General features: G+C 41.6%; 1 protein-coding gene across 1 annotated transcript in view; it reads right to left on the bottom strand.

The window, feature by feature from the left end:
• The window catches only part of LOC126509108 (protein argonaute-3), a 92,349-nt gene extending 73,277 nt beyond the window's left edge, over nt 1–19,072 (bottom strand). The window contains exons 1-2 of the mRNA XM_050154791.1: nt 17,557–19,072; nt 8,798–8,969 (exon numbers count right to left, since the gene is read on the bottom strand). Coding sequence (XP_050010748.1) covers nt 8,798–8,969; nt 17,557–17,575 — 191 coding nt within the window. The 5' untranslated portion in view covers nt 17,576–19,072. The remainder of the gene's footprint in view (nt 1–8,797; nt 8,970–17,556) is intronic.
• Between the last annotated feature and the right edge of the window lie 301 nt (nt 19,073–19,373).

Below are 19,373 nucleotides of genomic sequence, written 5' to 3'. Positions count from 1 at the left end.
CTCTCTCTCTCTCTCTCTCTCTCTCTCTCTCTCTCTCTCTCTCTCTCTCTCTCTCTCTCTCTCTCTCTCTCTCTCTTTCTTTCTTTGACAGTATAAAGCCCTGGCAGTCCCAGAAGTCACTCTGTAGACCAGGCTGGCCTCAAACTCACAGAGCTCTGCCTGCCTCTGCCTCCTGAGTGCTGGGATTAAAGGTGTGCACCACCGCAGCCTGGCTCTACTCACAAGTTCTTAAAGATAGTGAAAAGGCATTTAGAAGGATCCAAGCCAATTTATGTTTAGAGAGGAACTGTTTCTACAATCTCAATACATCACAACGAGATTACACTTGTACAGTGCTGGTATGATTTAAAAACTAAAACCAAAAGATTAGAATCTAGCCCAGATGAGTGGGGAGAAAGGGAGAAAAGGAAATCAGCATTTTCCAGGAAAAAAAGAAAACTAAGCTGACTTGATTCCCACAAAAACTTACATAGTACAAAAATCTCTATTTTCCACTTAGCTTTTCAAATTTTGTATTTTACTGAAACTCTTTTAACCCAATATCATGTCTTTCATACATAATGTGACACCAAAGATTTGATTCACCTATCTTCTTTGGGTTCGTTCAGAGACTGCTATTTAAAATTTCCTTTTATGAGTTGGGCACTGGTGGCGCACGCCTTCAATCCCAGCACTTGGGAGTCAGAGATAGGGGGAATCTCTGGGTTTGAGGACAGCCAGGGCTACATAGTAAAAGTTTCCTTTTGTGGCCATTATTTTAAAGTCCATTTTTATATGCCACTGCCAAATAAATCAAAAAAGTGTACCAACTCCTAGAAGCCCAAACCACTCCAAACAACAACATGGTGGGGAGACAGAGATGGTAGGGAGACTGAGATGTTAGGGCCAAAATACTTGGGAGATGAAAGCATCCTGCTTTGATATAGCACACAGCATTTCCTTAATAAATCTCTAGCAGTAGAAATTTACTTCAGTGGCCTTCCAAAGCTGAGCGGAAAACATCTATGGCTGAATTCAAAAACTTTACTCCAGAGTTAAATCTGGTTTTGTTACCACTTCTATTTAAGCAATGGTGCCTATGCCCTCCTCAATACCCAAACTCCGAACCTGGCTGGTCTCCTCCCTCACGACCTGCCGACCCCACCTCTGCAGCATTCCTAACTCCAGCCTTCACTTCCCGTGCTTTACCACCTCAGACTAAGACTTAGTCCTACGACTTGGCTTACCTAAGTTTTTTGTTTTTAATGTCTTTAGTTTTTTTCTTCTCCAATCCTTGGCGCTATTTATGCAAGGCAGTATAACTAAATGGTTGTGGAGACCACCTGGGCAACAGAGACATCAACAATGTCTCCAGTCTCTATAGCCCAAGCTGGTCTCAAATTCATATCAACCACCTACTTCAGGCTCCCTCCTAAATGCTGGTATAACAGGTCTGAGCCAACACATCTAGCTTCTAAACATTCTAATACCAAGAATGAATTCTAGCAATTATTTGTCTTCTGTTATAACAATATAAATGGGGAAGGTGGGAATATGGTCTTTTTTTTGTTCAAATGTAGAATTTTTAGCAGAACACTGGAGTATATTGTTAGACAATTTCTTAGCTTTATAAGAAGTGAAACTACACAAATAAAATACATAACATTTTAACTTAAAATTTTTAATTAAATTATTTCTTGTGTGTGTATGTATGTATTATGTATTATGTATGTATGTTCGCAGGTAGGTGCACACACCATGGCATGCATGTAGAGGCCAGAGGACAATTGGAGGAATCAGTTCTCACCTGCTGCCATGTGGGCCTCCGGGATGAAACTCAGGAAGTCAGGTCATCAGAGGTGCTTTTACCCACTTAATTCATTTTGTCAGCATTTTTAATTTTTTTAAATGGGGTCCTATGGTATAGCTCTGGCTACACTGGAACTCACTATGCAGACTAGGCGGTCTGTAACTCACAGAGATCCAATTTCCTCTGCTTCTGTGCAAGGATTAAAAGTGTATGCCACTACACCAGGTCAATAAGCCCAACATTTTAACTTAAAAAGATTGTTTAATAAAAATAACTTTGGAAAGAAAATTTAAGTAAATGGAGCTAAGTTTTACCAAAATTTAATGGCTTCCTTTTACTAACAAAATTAACTCTGGGGAAAGGAGAATTCTTGCAGAAAATAATATTCTTTATTCTTCCTAGAACTTCAAACTACAGTTTAAAATTAAGAATTTTTCTGGCACTTATTCTAAAAATGGAACTTAACCTGATTATATTGAGTCTTATAAAGGGCTACAGCCTACCTTCCCACTCCTACCTCAACTATCACTTCCTACATCTTAGTACAAAGTCTGCTGATGCCATCATGCTGTGGAACACAGACTGTAAATTATAATTTAATAAACAAGTATTTAATTTCAACATTTAAATACTGGATAAACCTGAGTAAGGGGAGGCTGCTCGTTCGTTCCCTCCTGCTCAGACTTGAAATAACCACACAGAAACTGTATTAATTAAATCACTGCTTGGCCCATTAGCTCTAGTTTCTTACTGTCTAGCTCTTACATCTTAATTTAACACATTTCCATTATTTTGTGTATTGTCACGTGGCTGTGGCTTACCAGCAAGGTTTCAGTGAGTCTGTTTCCTCTGGTGGCAGCTTATATGAATTACATAGCATCTCCCTGACTCTACCTACTCTCTCTATATATCTTTTCCAGCCTGGCTATATTCTGTTAAGCCATTGGCTGAAAGCAGCTTATTTATTAACCAATGGCAATAAAACATATTCATAGCATACAGAGGGGAATCCCACATCGCCTGAGGTTTTATTTTCTAAAATATATGGATTGATTTTAGTTATTGTGACCACTCACTTCTTTAAAAAAAAAAAAAAAAAGGGGGCTAGAGAGATGGCTAAGCAGTTAAGTGTGTGCCTGCTTTTCCAAAGGTCCTGAGTTCAATTCCCAGCAACCACATGGTGGCTCACAACCATCTATAATGAGGTCTGGTGCCCTCTTCTGGCCTGCAGGCACACATGCAGACAAAATATTGTATACATAATAAATTTAAAAAATATATATTATTACATATATATTTTAAATTTACTTATTAAACCCACCTTCTTTTACCAAATGTCCATTATTTTTCTGTTTTTTATAATTAAAATTTTATTTCTGTACATAAGTGTTTGCCTGTATATATGTCTACGCACTATGTGTATGCCTGGTGCTCACAGAGGCCAGAAGAGCATGGTAGATCCCCTGGGGTTGGAGTTACAGATGGTTGTGAGCCACCAAAGCAGCCAGAGCTCTTAACTGCTGAGCCACAAAGTAGTCATTTTTAATCAAAACAACAACAACAACGCAAAAAGGAGACAAGGCCAACAACACATACACCCAAAAGCAGAAAATAAGTCTAGAGAGAATCTTTGCAGAGAAGCTGACTCACGGAATGACTCATGAGCATTTCCTGGGTATTTCTCCAAGAGAACTCCTCCGGCTACAGTGGAAATTCATTTGGCTAGGATACCTACTCGAGAATTATGATTAATGCCTTAGTGCTAAATATCTGTTTGTGCAGTACAAGAAATGCCTCATAAAGTATTAGAGATCTCTAGCCATTTACAAAGATCACTTGATATTATAGAAGGTAGCAACACAATCTTTACATCAATAAGAAACAATTTGATGTAGCTTTATCCATTTTGAAAATGTTAGCCAGAACTAATTGCTGCATTTTAACCCCTAACTATTTTGGTAATGTTCAGAAGGAACTGAACAGGCGCATGCCCGTAATCCCCATGCTTAGAAGACTGAGGCAGGAGGATCACTGAAAGATCGAGATAAGCCTAGGCTACAGAGTAAGATACTGTCTCAAAAGGGATGGGAGGTTGTAAAAGGTCTATTTAGTTCCTGTTATCCCTACCCCTTGAAGCAGATCTCCTTATATAGTCCAGGCTGGCCTGGAACTTGTTAGATGTAGACCAGGTTAACTTCAAACTCACTGTTTAACTAAGGCTGGCCTCTTAACTCATGGTTATCTTCCTGCTTCAGTCTCCTAAGTGCTGGGGTCATAGGCACACATCAGCCAACCAGCAACAAAGACTGACCATCACAGGTCCACCCTTTGTCAACATAAAAATTATTATTATTATTTTCTTTTTTTTTTTTTTTTTTTTTTTTTTTTTTTTTTGTCTGTGTTTTTTTTTTTTTTTTTTTTTTTTTTTTTTTTTTTAGTTTTTCGAGACAGGGTTTCTCTGTAGCTTTGGAGCCTGTCCTGGCACTAGCTCTTGTAGACCAGGCTGGCCTCGAACTCACAGAGGTCTGCTAGTCTCTACCTGCCAAGTGCTGGAATTAAAGGTGTGCACCACCACCACTATCCAGTGAAACACGCTATTTTTATCCATAGTATTCTATCCCCAGTCCTCAAAGGTTGTAGCAGCTTATGATGCAAAATGCACTCAGTTAATCTAGAGGAGGTGTTCCCCCCAAATCTGAACAGTTCTAACATTTTCCAAACACCCCAGTCGAAAGTGTCTTCTGAGACTCAAGGCAATCTCTTAATTGTGAGCTGTTGTAAAATAAAAACCCAAGTCCTATATCCCCAACAAATAACATCACAAAGAAAATGTTAAGAAAAGAGAGGAATGGGAATAGGAAGTGAAGACCAGGCCAAAGACTGCTACCCAGCAGGGAAAACACCAAACTCTGTGGTCCCAGTGACTCACAGTCTTGAACTGAGCTCAATGGCCATGGGTAGCCCCACCCCTCCCTTGGGCTGGCCGATCCTATGCCTGCAGCTTTTCTAGGTGTGCTTCTCAAGATCCTGGCATCTCTAACATCAACAATTTAGATTTTACTTTCAATGACCTCTCAGGGCCCCTTTGTAGGGACTCTGGCACTGTACTGTGTAGCCTCAGTGGCTTTCCGGAAACTCAGTACAAAGTTTTAGAACCATGCAACCTTTGAATTTTTTCACCAAATTGTGCTATCAGACCAAGATGTAGTCTGGTATTCTGCTGCCACAGGTGAAGCGGCTTCTGTGCACCCTGGTGCTGAAACCAAGAAAACACTTCCATGGGCAGTTGTTTTCTTTCTTTTTGACTTTTCTTTTATTTATTCTATGTGTCTCTCACATCATGCTTTTTGATCCCATTCATTTCCCTGTCCCTTTACATCTGCCCTCTGGCCCTATAAACACCTTCCCCAATAAAACATTATTTAAGAGAAAAAAAAGGGAAGAAATTAAAAATCTCATCATGGAAGCTGCAGAATGACACAGTGAGTCACACAGTAAAGCCTTTTGTCCATGTATCTTTACTCACAAGTGTTCATTGCAAAGAGTCATTGATTTGGTAGAATCTAGGCCTCTGGTTTCTACACTATCGATGGGACTTTTCTTGAATATCCTGTAGTTGCCTGTGTGTGGAGATCCTGCAGCTTTGGGTCTGTGGGTCAGGTCCCTTCACACGCTCCAGCAGATCAGAGATGGGGGGATTTGTTGATGCGAGCCAAGTCATAACCCTGGTTTTAGGCCTGGGCAGCTGCAGGATTGGTCCACGGCCCACTTCTCCCCTGTCCCCATCACTAGGGTGAGCACTGCTAGAGCTAATTCACCCCTTGTAGCAATGAGCGAGGGTCAGGGTCAGTTCTCCTGCCTTCACACCCTAGGGCTGGCTTTCCCACACCTACACCACAAGGGCCAGCTCCACTGTGTTGCCCAGGCATGGTACAGGGACCATTCTCCAAGGCACTACAGTTGGTGAGGGGCAGGGACAGCCCTCCCTCTCCCGTGACCTGTACCAGCCATTGATGGGTGAGGAGGGAAGTGAGGGAAGGACATCTCTCCTCCACCCATGCCACATATCAGATGAGTAATGGGAACGGACCCCCTACATCAGGGCTGGGTCACCCACACCTCTGACAACAGAGCCACCTCTACTATATTGCCTATGCTAGGAGCCAGGCCTGCTTTCCAGAGTATTGCAGCTGGTAAAGGTCAGCTCTCTGTTGCAGGTGGTAAGGGGCAACGAGTAAAGGGGGCATCTCTTCCTGACCCACACCGCCACATGACAGACAAGCCAACAAGGCTGGCTCTATTACCCAGGGCCCGCTCTCCTGAGTCTTGTAGCTGGTGAGGCACAGGAACAGCTTTCCTGCTCTTGTGACTTCAGGGCCAGTTCTCTCACCCACCCCAGGAGGGGATGGGCGGGGTGGGATGGAGAAGGTGGGCGGTTGTCTTCAAGGGAATCCCTGCAGCAGCATTCTCCACGCATCCTCAGTTAAGGCTCTCTCCTTTCAAAGGAGCTGCATGTTCACAAGATGGACTCTTTGATGGTGAGTTTCTGAACTCCTGGCACCTTCTTCTTATCCCAGTACAAGATGAGAGATTTATTTATTTAGAGATAAAGTCTCTCTCTGTCTGTGTGTGTGTATGCGTGTGTGTGTTTTGAAACAGGGTTTCTCTGAGTAGCCCTGGCTGTCCTGGAACTCAAACTCACTTTGCAGACCAGGCTAGTCTCGAACTGGGAGCTCCCTGACTCTACCTCCCAAATGTTGGATTAAAGGCGTGTGTCACCGTCACCTTGCTCTGAGATTTCTCTTTACTGACCTTACTTTCTTTGACAATGGGTCATCAGCAATCAGGTTTGGTGGTACGCACTTTTACTCTCCCCTCCCCTCCCCACAATGACGTTTATCACAGCAACAAATCCATGAGTACTAGTTTTCTGCATTATTTTTCTTGCAGTCGTGACAAATATCTGAAAAACTATTTAAGAAGGGTTTTTGAGAGGTGCAATCCACCACAGCACACAAGTCTTAGCAGCAAGAACAGGAAGCGTTTGACCACACTATGTCCATTCAGGAAAGTCAAGAAATGAATGTTACTACTCAGCCGGCCTCCTCCTTTTTCCTCTTTCATTCAGTTTGGAACCATAGTCCTTGGGATGGTACCACCTACATTCAGGGTCGGTCTTTTGCCCTCAGCTAACCCTCTCTAAAACTTTCCACATTTATAAATGTGGATGGAGTATCTTCTCGGTGATTCCAAACCCAGTCAAGAAGACCAGGACGACTCACCAACACCCCTAGGACATTTGCTCTTCTCTACCTTCTTCACTTTATAATGGCTTCACTGTTGTTGCTTTGTGTTATTTGAAACAGGGTCTCCCAACACAGCTCTAGCTGTCCTGGAACTCACTCTGTAGACCAGGCTGGGCTCAAACACATAGAGGTCCATGTGTCTCTGCCCCCTAAGTGCTGGAATTAAAAGTGTGTGCCACCAAGCCCAGCTATGGCATAAACACACACACACACACAGATGCACTTTGGATAGATGGGCAGACAGGGTCTAATTATTTTAGACCAACTAAATTCATTTTCTTCCAAGTGAAGCTTCTGCAGCTCTGATTCTACCTTTTCTGTTAAAGTGTGTTTTTAAGTCATTTTACCTTTCTGGATTTCATCTATATTGGATTAACTGAACTCTTAAATAACCTTAAGAGATTATTTCTAACAGTTCATTCCAGAATTTTTGTTGCCCTCAAAAGGACTCTGTATTACATTATGTATTAATCATGACATTCATATAGTTACTGTTTTAACATCGTATAATTAACATCATATAATTACATATAGTTACTGTTTTAACATCATATAATGACTCAGTGCTCATTCACTTTCAGTTATAACAGAAATATTAGTAGTTAGAACGGTAAGTCCAAGAAAAATTAATCCAACATTCATATTTCTTTTTTTAAAATATTTATTTTATTTATTTATTATGTATACAATATTCTGTCTGTGTGTATGCCTGCAGGCCGGAAGAGGGCATACAGATGGTTGTGAGCCACCATGTGGTTGCCGGGAATTGAACTCAGGACCTTTGGAAGAGCAGGCAATGCTCTTAACCACTGAGCCATCTCTCCAGCCCAACATTCATATTTCTTACATGTCATACTATTAAATTACAAATTCCTTTTACTTTTCATTTACTTATTATTTTTTAATTTAAAAATGTGAGAGAGGGCGTATACTCCCGCCACCATCGTTTTAAAGCGAGCATTACAAAAATGGTAAGATGAAGTGTGGAGAAAAAAACCACAAACATAAATTAACTAACAGCGGCTGCGGAGCAATCTCCGTACGCTGTAAAGATGTTACTCCCATTGGCTCATAAAGAGCTGACTGGCCCACAGCTGGGCAGGATTAGGTTAAGCGGGAGAGTAAGACTAAGAGAATACTGAGAAGAATGAGGAGGAGTCCGGGGAAATGCTATGAGATGTGGAGCGAGCAGGATGGGAAATATTACATGAAGTAAAGGAGCCCTGGGGCAGCAGGTAGATTAATAGAAATGGGTTAAGTTATAAGAGCTAGCTAAAACCAAGTTTAGGCTATCGGCCGAGCATTTATAATTAATATTAAATCTGTGTCGTTATTTGGGAAGTGGCTGGCGGGACAGGAAAGTCCGCCTACAAACAGAAACACAAAAGACATGCTCAGAATATTTGACCAGATTTCAAACAACATGTGGATATGACTTGGACCTTTTCTATTACCACATGAATAGCATGGAAACTCATACATAATGAAATAATCTGAAGGAAGTTTACAAATTTATCATCCACTGCTGAAGTGAAAAATTCAAAACAAATTACCATGTATTCCTGTCATGTATATACATTCCGTGTATACCATGTCAAAGTGTTATGTCTTATCACTTATTCAAACATGTAAGAGAGAGACACATATAATTTACTAAGGCAAATACAAACAGCAAATGGCAGTTAGACTTCATGATTCTTACCTGTTCACTCTCCTAGGACACTTGTCTGGTTTAATATCTACCTCATAGAGGTAGACATCAATCTTTGGGATTTCAACTTGAAAACAGTTAGCCAGCAGTTTAATGGGTTTGCCCATAGTGCCATATCCAGGTCTTCTGGGCACTATGAGTAGGGGCTGGGCCCCAATGGGTCCTGTAGGAAGGGGAAAAAAGTGTCCCACAGTTAAAAGCCATTTTTATATACTCTTGTCAACTACAGTAGGTTAGAACTCTAGGTACAGCTGGTAGATGTAAAACTTAGTTCCGAAAGACGACGTTATCCTTAGAATTTCTATTTCTTCCTCTCATTTTATTCTCTTCATTAAAAACAAGTAGCTAGGCTCTGGGAGGGATAGACAGAAGGACCACTGTGCAAACTCAAGTCAGCTAGCTCAGAGCAGACCCAGGCAACAAGGGACCAACAGCAAAACCAATGAAAAATAAAATGAAGAACAAAACTTATTATAAAAAGTAAAATGGGGGCGAGGGAGATGATGGCTCAGTGGAAAAGTAAGTGTACTAAGTTCATCTCCAAGTTCAACGTGATGAGATGCGTGTGATTTTATACCTTTGGGCTCACGACTAACCAGGACACACGAGCATGGAACTTCTAGTACGCTCAGAGCTGCTATTCCAAATTCCACTCAATTATTCATAAACTCATCCAAACAGACAGCAGTTACAGTCATACTGCCTACGCCTAAATAATCTCTTGTACAATATTAAACCTGTTAAGGGTTAACTGCCTCAGATGTTAATAGAGGGAAGAATATTTTACGGAATTTTCTCCCTTGAAAATAAGAGCAATCGGGAGGCAGAGACAGGCAGAGTCTCTGTGAGTTCGAGACCAGCCTGATCTACAAGAGCAAGTTCCAGGACAGGCTCCAAAGCTACAGAAAAACCCTGTCTCGAAAAACAAACAAACAAACAAACAAACAAACAAAAAAGACAATAAGAGCTAACATTAAGTAGCCCATTTTGCAATCTATCCATTAACTATTTTGAAAATACAAATAAACACGCATAACTTATGCTGTTAGGAGATTTAGAAATCAAATAGAATAGAGCATCAAAAATAGTATTTAAACAAAAATAAAATTAAAAATAGTACATACATTTAATGTGAATTTTTTTTTTTTTTTTTTTGGTTTTTCGAGACAGGGTTTCTCTGTGGTTTTGGAGCCTGTCCTGAAACTAGCTCTGTAGACCAGGCTGGTCTCGAACTCACAGAGATCCGCCTACCTCTGCCTCCCGAGTGCTGGGATTAAAGGCGTGTGCCACCATCACCCGGCAATGTGAAATTTTTATTGCAAATTTTCTTCTAAAAATGAAAAAAATCTAAAAATGTCTCATTTATTCATGTTTATAGTCTATAAACACCTTCTGATTTCCCAAGAATTTGACAATTATGAAGTGAATAAAATAAGTGTCTGATATAAAATTAAAACTTTCAGATTACTTTATTAAACTGATATTCCAGTCAAAGCTGTGAACCAAATCACAAAATCAACATAATTATAAACTGACATCTATAAAAATAAACTAATACATGTCAATACCAACTTATTAAGCAAACTCTGCTCAAGGAATAAAAGGAAGCAGTACTTATTTATCTTTTCATTCATTTTACTGTTTGTTAAGCAAACTACAAAACTCCACATTTATAAAAAAGAAAGCATTAATTGTGTGAATCTCAATAGTCTTTTTTTAAAAGCATTGGCTAGCCAAAGAAAGTCATTAATATTAACATAGACAATGCAGAAAACCGTAGAAACTCCAAGTACAGAAAGGCTGTTCATGTATCCTAACAGCATTATCATTATGGCTAGAACACACACAATATTCTTTCTCACATCTGTTCTGTTAATAAGTCAAGAATGAGGGTCTATGAGCATCTGAATTAGAAAGTAGGAGTGTCTGGTAAATGCTGTCCATCCTAACACTCTCAGACCAAACAGGTCCAGAAAAGGAGTCAGTTGCAAATAAATTATCTTTTTAGTTTTACTTTCCTGAAAACAGAACTATCACTTTGGCTTTTTTCTCTTATATATTAACTATTTAAAACAAATTACCTTCTAAGGTTTAAGAGCTGTAAAAGAATGTTTTGTTAGATTATCAAAAACACTGACTTCAGTCTTTCAGGTAGAGTAAGGATTTTAAGAATTTAGAAACCAAATGAAACCAGATATCTATATTATAAAGTAAAATAATTTTCAACTAGAATCCAAGAGCTAAAGACAATTTGGAAAGAATTTCCTCCGAGCTAGGGTTTTTCCATATACACGAGGGAACTCTTCCAGGAGCCATTCCCAGGCCTCTTTGCATACTGTCAGGCCAGGCCTACAAAACCAAACAAATGCACTGTTCCCAATGAGAAACACAGCTAATACATATTAATACCAACTTATTAGGCAAAATTTGCCCAAAGAATAAAAGGAAACAGTATCTATTTATCTTTTTATTTATTTTAGCTGGTTTTCACAACAGATAGTTGATTAGTTTCTAGCTTGAATTTTAAAAGTAAGTATTGGTTGTATCATAGTGATAGGCTCATGGTTGTTTTTAAATATCTTCATTATGTTTATAAAACTACATTTTACTCTCTGAGTTCGAGGCCAGCCTGGTCTACAAGAGCTAGTTCCAGGACAGGCTTCAAAGCTACAGAAAATCCCTGTCTTGAAACACTCCTCCCTCCCTCCCCCCAAAAAACCCTACATTTTAAGGTTAAATTTGTTTTGTTTTGACCAGTTCTTTAAAGTCTTCAGTTTTTGAGACAGGATCTCATTATATACTCCTGGCTGACCGGAAGCTCATTATGCAGACTAGCCTATCATAAACTTAGAGAGTCTGCCTCCACCTTCCCAGTGCAGGGCTAAAGTGGTTTGTCACCATAGTGGGCCCTAAATTCTTTTTGGGGGGGGGTTCTTTTTTTTTTTTTGGTTTTTCGAGACAGGGTTTCTCTGTGGTTTTGGAGACTCTCCTGGAACTAGCTCTTGTAGACCAGGCTGGTCTCGAACTCACAGAGATCCGCCTGTCTCTGCGTGCGCCACCACCGCCTGGCGGGCCCTAAGGCCCTAAATTCTTTAAGAGGAAAAAGGGTGGCTATAATCAAAGTACATTATATGCATATATGAAATGGGTTAAAATGTAATAAACTATTTTCCACATTATAAACTTATAATTTCTTTAAAAGAAAAAAATGATGCTTCTTGTCTCCTAATATTCTCTCAGGGTACCCTATTATTAATAGAAAAATTAAATTCTGAAACAATAATCAAAATAACCTTGCATGTTTTTTGTAATTCAAGCTGTCAGTCTTTTTTTTTTTAAATATTTATTTATTTATTATGTATACAGCATTCCTTCCATGTATGTCTGCAGGCCAGAAGAGGGCACCAGACCCCATTACAGATGGTTGTGAGCCACCATATGGTTGCTAGGAATTGAACTCAGGACCTTTGGAAGAACAGTCAGTGCTCTTAACCTCTGAGCCATCTCTCCAGCCCTCAAGCTGTCAGTCTTAAATAGCAAATGCTAAAATGTTGTAACAGTCATTTCAGGAGAGCACGAACAAAATTTTCAGAGATAATACAGTAGTAAAAAACCCTTAGTATTTCCAAATTCCCAACCAACACACAAAGGTGCAATATGACATTTTCCCCCTCAAAACAAATCATAAGTATAAAATTTTATATGACAATAAACACTTCCAAAATGGCACTGTGTATATTAGTGATTGTGAATCCACCACTTTCAACCTCCTCTTTCAATCCTCCCTCTTATTTTGAGGCAGGGTCTCTCTATGTAGCCCGGGCTGGCTTCCGAATCTCAGCTCTCCCCTCAGCCTTCCGGAGTGCTGAGAAGGCAGGAGTAGGCCATTCCAGTATGACCGACTCCATGTCTCATTCTTGATCTAGTTCTAGCTTCCTTTGCATCCAGCTTTTGTTCTTCTGAAATGTAGTCTCAAATGAGCTTTGCTTTTCCTGCACTTTATTTAAGTGTTTTTGTACACGTGCACCCCCATGTCTGTATCTACGTATGTCTGTATTGGTGGAACAACTTTAGGAGTCAGTTTTCTCCTTCCACCATGTGAGAGACCTCAGTTGACCTTGGTGGCAAGTTCTTTTTCCTTTACCCACTGAGCCAGTCATCTTGCTGGCTTCTAACTGACTCAAAAAAAAAAAAAAAAGCCTTTTTATTAATAAAGAAATACAGGGTTCCAGGACAACTATGTTCAGAGAGGAATTAAAAGTTTAACTTAAGGAGACTGGAGAGATGGCTCAGCAGTTAGAGAACTTCCTGTTTTTGCAGAGGACCCAGGTTCAGTTCCCAGCACCCACAAATGGCTGTTCACTAAACTTTATAACTCCAGTTCCAGGGGACCCAGTTCCCTCTTCTGGCTCTGTGAGCACCAGGCACACATGTGGTATACACAATATATAGATGCAGTCAAACACTCATAAGGTAAAAATAAATAAAAAAAAAGTTTAGCTAAGATTTCCCTTTTCTGCAAGATTGTATAAAACTCTCAGCTATGACAAATTGGCTTACATATTAGTAACTTATGATAAAAATAAACGATTTTCCTCCTTAGACATCTTCCCCTCTGTTGACTGTTTCTGTCCTGCCTAGTTTCCGCAGTCATTCAGTCCCAAAGAAATCACACAGAGGTCTACATTAATTATAAACGGATTGGCCTAGTATCTCAGGCTTCCTATTAACTCTTATAATTTATATTAGCCCATAATTCTTGTCTGTGTTAGCCACATGGCTTGGTACCTTTTTTTGGCGAGGCAGTTACATCTTGCTTCCTCTGTGTCTGGATGACAACTGCAGACTGAGATTTCCTCTTCCCAGGATCCTCCTGTTCTCCTTGCCCTGCCTCTACTTCCTGCCTGGTGGCCCAGCTACTGGCCAATCAGCGTTTATTTAAAATATAAGTGACAGCACCCACAGCACCCCTCCGATGCTGGGAATGGAATTCTGAGTGTGCTCGCAAGCAATCTATAACTGAAACCCCCAGGCTTCCCACAGATTACTGGAGAATATTTACATTTAAGTATAATTCATTTCTGAACAACAGCTGGACTTTACCTAAAAATATAAACTAATGTACTAGACTTCAAAATATAAGTAGCATTTAAATAACCATTTCCTGGTTTTCCTATCTCATTTTATTTGGACACAAAGTACAGTTGTAGACCAGAAATACAGCTCAACTGTAATTAGACCAGAAACATAGTTCCATCAGAAGTACCCTTAAGGAATCATAGATATGCATGTAAATTATTACACAAAAAATAATTACTCTAGGGGCTGGAGAGATGGCTCAGAGGTTAAGAGCATTGCCTGCTCTTCCAAAGGTCCTGAGTTCAATTCCCAGCGACCACATGGTGGCTCAAAACCATCTGTAATGGGGTCTGGTGCCCTCTTCTGGCCTGAAGGCATACACACAGACAGAATATTATATACATAATAAATAAATATTTTTAAAAAAATAATTACTCTATTTTTGATTAAATCAATGTTCGGACGGTAGTGTGAATAAAAATGGCCCTATAGGCTCATAGGGACTGGCATTATTGGTAGGTGTGGCCTTGTTGGAGGAAGTGTGTCACTGTGGGCAGATTCTGAGGCCTCAGATGCTCAAGCGAAGCCTAGTGTCTCAGTTCTCTTCCTGCTGCCTGCTGATCAAGATGTAGAACCTCAGTTCCCTCTCCAGCACCATGTCTGACTGTGTGCCACCATGTTTCCTGCCATGATGATAATGGACTAAACCTCTGAAACTGTAAGCCTGCACAATTAAATGTTTTCCTTTATAAGAATTGCCATGGTCATGGTGTCTCTTCACAGCAACAGAAATCCTAAGACACATGGTACTAAATTGGTGGGCTGTATATGAAAAATCAAAAAATCCCTTACAAAGCTAGGCACAGTCATACACATCTTTAATCTATGCAATGAGGCCTAGTCTCAAAAATAAAATAAAACCCTTGTAATATTTCATGTGAACAGGAAAGGAAGGATAAATATTTTTAGTGAGGAATGCTCCATCATGAAATCATTACATGATATTTATATTTAACGTCCTCCATTGCACTACATAAATTTAAGATTTCTATGTATTCACATAATAAACAATCTATCAGCAAGTGATTCCTGAGAAGATCCATTCAAAAGAAAAACAGAAGTTGAGAACCAAAAATTTCAGTACTAACCTAACGGGCTATTAAAGAACATCTATATCTAGTTTTTTGGGGGCAGGTTCAAAACAAGGGTTCTTTGTGTAACAGCTCTAGATGTCCTGGAACTTGCTCTGTAGACCAGGCTGGCCTCCAATTCACAGAGATCCTCCTGCCTCTGCCTCCCGAGTGCTGGGATTAAAGGTGTGTGCCATCACTGCCTGGCATATATCTCAACATTTTTAATTTAAGATTTATTTTATTGTTTAATGCGCATGAGTGTTTTGTCTGCATGTATGTATGTGCATCATATGCTTGCCTGATGCCGTTAGATGTCATAAGAGGGTACCAGATCCCCTGAGACTCGTGTTACAATTTTAAGCCACCGCATGTTGCTAGGAATCAAACCTGGGTCCTCTGCAAGAGCAGGCAGTGCTCTTAATTGCTGAGCCAACTCTCCAATCCATATATCTAAGAAATGTTAAACCAAAATATGTATTTGTCAAATTTTGAATAAAAAAATCTAGTTGTCAATTTTCCTAAGTATATTTCCAATTTCACATTCACCGTTAACAATTACACAAACGATGCAAGAACAACAATAAAATATCTCTCTCTTTCTTTCTCTCTCTCTCTCTAAAACAGGGTCTCACTATGTAGTCCTGGCTAGCCTTGAACTCATAGAGATCCACCTGCCTCTGCCTACCAAGTATTAGGGTTATAGGTGTGTGCCACAATGCCTGGCCCAAAAAATCATTTCTGATGTTAACATTCTTGATCCTGATACTAGACAACAGCCAATCACAGATAAACTTTATTGAAGAATAAACTCTGTGTTCCACGATGACCAAGCCGGATTGACAAAACTTTTTGTTTTAATTTTAGTTTGTTTGTTGAGACAGAGTCTCACTATGTAGCCCCCCTTGGCTGTCCTGGAGCTCTCTTTGTAGACCAGGCCAACCTCCAACTCACAGAGATTGAACCATCTCTGCCTCCTAAGTGCTGGGACCAAAGGTGTGAGCCACCATGCCCAAGCTAGTTGGTAAATCTTAACTATACCTGATGTGAAGACACATCAATTACTCTATATTTTATCAGAAGAATACCCAAAAAGAAAAGGTAAAATTCATTTTCCCTAAGTGTATCAGCTGACTAGGTGGTCTGATATCACAAGTACTTTCTAGAATGTTGTCAATATTTTCATGTGAAAATACTTAATTTGAGGGAAATACCTTCAAAAGTTTTAGACAGATGACTAACCAAGTATTTGCTTTCATGCTTAGTTTTTCAGGCTTGACGACAAGGTAGCTATATAAAAATCAGATCACTGGAAATAATCAGTTATCTTATAAAGTAAGAACAGTACAGATAAAACGTAAAGTTTAAGAACAAGGAAAAGACAGGCTGGAAATACACAAATTGGTAATAAGAGTCTAAAACTTCAGTCTAGACAGATTTTGCATTTTAGAAAATATGAAGGAAGATAGAACATAGAAGGAAAAAACGGTAGAGACACTGTGAAGAAATTCCGTGTGATAAAGGAAATGCCTGTTTGTATCCACTTGACAATCATGTCACTAGTTTCTTTCATATTAGGTTTTCTTATATTTGGGGACCTTTCAAATTGGCAAAGGAAGATAAAAAAATTATGGGACTTGTTATACCATAATAATAAGACAGTCCCCCAATTATTATGGAAACTGTACATTACTGATCTTGTGGATGAAGAGAACTTTCAAATTTAGGGAACAAGGGCGATCACTTGGTAAGCAAACCGTTATGTAACACCTATTTCATGTCTCTCTCTCTCTCAGTTACTTTAAAAGCGAAGACTTCTTTTTCCTTTTTAAAGACAAGTCCTGCGCAGGCTGCCATTTTTTTCTCTCTCTCTCTCAAAAGGCAAAACTGTTTTCTAAATCCGGATTTCCAGGTATATGCCAAGTGCTGCTGTAGGGAAACAGCGGCCGCATTCTGAAGATCTACCTTCTCACACAAGCAGGGATGCAGACTGAGAGAGCATCTCTTAGCGCCTCGGAGACTACATGCCACACTGCCACAGCCGCTGCGAATCTCGGATGCAAGCAATGCCATCATCTTGCATCGGACGTTGCCCGGACACCAATTTCAAACTCAATCCCATCGGTTATCTCAGAGTATCCTCACGCTACTCTAAGAGGGGAGAAAGGGTGGTGACTGACTGTCCAGCCTGCATGGGACACGCGACCCGGTTAAAGGATACGCGCGGTCTTGAACATTTCCAGCTGGAATTACAAAAGCAAGGGCAAACTCCTCCATATCCTCAGGGGAGCAGCACTCCAAGGGATGACATCGCCGGGATAAACCCAAACTTCAACCCTCCGGGTAGTTTTGCCAACTCAGTGGTCCCCGGAGAGTAGCTGCGGGGCTGTGGAGAAGCCACCCGCGTTGGGCCCGAAAACCAGCTACTCCTTTCCTTTCACGACGCACGCTGACAGCACCCGAAGTGGAAGGAGCGAGGATGCTCAGGGGACACCCGTGGGGTAACGACCTCGCCCGCCCCGTCCGGCGGCCCCGACTCACCTGCGGAGCCGATTTCCATTCATGGAGCTGGGGGGAGTGCTTCACGAGAGAACGGTGCCGCCGCTGAGGCGACGAAGGGACGCCCTCCGAAAGCTCGGGCGGGGCAGAGGAGCCGCTGTCAGGCGAGGACAGAGAGGGGCGTGAGGCGAGGACGCTGAACCCGGTCCGGAACTTGCGTCGCCCGCAGCTGCTGACGCGTGCACCGCTCGCTCCCCGACCCGCCGCCGTCGCCGCCGCCGCTCGCTCTCCCCGGTCGCCCCCGGAAGCACGCCCGCGTCAGTTCCGCTCCCCCCGATCGCGCCCCGCTCGCAGGGTCCGCAGCTCGCCCCGAGCCGGATCCGCGCGGGCACGACGACGTCCGCGCCAGCTCGGCCAGTGCGCCGAGGACTCTGGGGAGCTGTGGGCGGGCGAGCGGGCGCCCGGCCGGCCGGGGCGGAGCCGTGAGCGCGCGGCCGCCCTGCTCCCGCTGTGCCTGACGGCGACAATCCCGAGCGAGCGGCCGGCCTCTTCCCCGTGACAGTCTCCGGTCGGGGACCAGCCGGGACCGCTGTCTGAGGCGACGTCGCTGCCAGCCTGAGGAGTTCACCTGAGGGACAGCCTACCTGAGAGTGGCGGGTGACCATCCGAGGACATCCTCTGCCTCCTAGCTCCGCCTGCCACGCCCGCTTGGAGCACAGGCACTGGGCGGTAACCACCACAGGAGATTCGCTAAGTACGCAGAGTTGCTTTTTACAACCTTTTATTGAGATGGATTAAAAATAAAGTCCAATATAGTTTTAAAATAAATGATTAAGAAACGGGACATTACCTGAGTACTAGAAGGAATTATTTCAGTGTTTAAACACTCTCCGAATCCCTTTGAGGAACCCAAACTCCTTCCTGGCACTAAAACACCTAGCTAAGGAGCCCTGGTCTTTTCCCTCCGAACTCCTCAAGACTGTTTTACGACTAAACTGGTCCGCTTCCAGTTTCCCCGAACTGGTCGGGTGCTTTTCTGCTGAATTGGAGCCTTTGGGATCCCATGGCTAGGAATTCTCCCCTTCCCATCCCATCCCAAACTTTGACATAAGTCATCTCCAGAGGCCTTTCCTGGAACCACCGGTCTATGGTGGGTGACTCTGCTAGCCTTCCCTAGGAAACCTTTCTCCCGATGTCTAGGTTGTGGACTACTTCATGAACTGCCTCCAACCCATTAGAATGAATCTAACCAAGAGACTAGATCCAGCACTTTATCACGCAAGCAGTGCATCCTTAAAAAAATACTTGGCTCAGTGACTCCAGATACTATTTTATGCGGGTTTAGCAAGGATTCATTATAATCCCTGTGTCCCAATGAATCAGTAATGTTTTGACTTTAAATACATGTGTGTATATACATATTTATATACATATTTTATTTTCATTATCCTTTCCCTCCCCACTAACTTTGGATTTAGTCACTTTATCTCTTTGAACTTCAGTTTTCTCATCAGAAGAATTGAAAGACCAACATGTACAATGCACAGACAGCACAGAAGAAACCTCCCAAATGTTAGTAACAAAAATCTTTGCTATGGTTACAGTTTTGAAGCACTTAATGGATGTGCTTACTGTATAATAAATGGAGGGGGCTCCAAGCCCATCTGATACAGCAATTCTGCCTTGCTTTCTTCTTCCTGTTGACTGAAACACCCTTCCGAATTTTAAAATATCAAATAACCAGATGCAGCACCACATCTTAAAAGGTAAAAATCCAGAGGCCAGGCAGTGGTGGCGCACGCCTTTAATCCAGCACTTGGGAGGCAGAGGCAGGTGGATCTCTGTGAGTTTGTGGTCAG

The sequence above is a fragment of the Alexandromys fortis genome, unplaced genomic scaffold (assembly GCF_014885135.2).
Source record: "Alexandromys fortis isolate MF-2015 unplaced genomic scaffold, M_Fortis_MF-2015_v1.1 scaffold_26, whole genome shotgun sequence".
NCBI classification, from domain to species: domain Eukaryota; kingdom Metazoa; phylum Chordata; class Mammalia; order Rodentia; family Cricetidae; genus Alexandromys; species Alexandromys fortis.
This window is presented reverse-complemented; position numbering and strand designations above follow the sequence as displayed.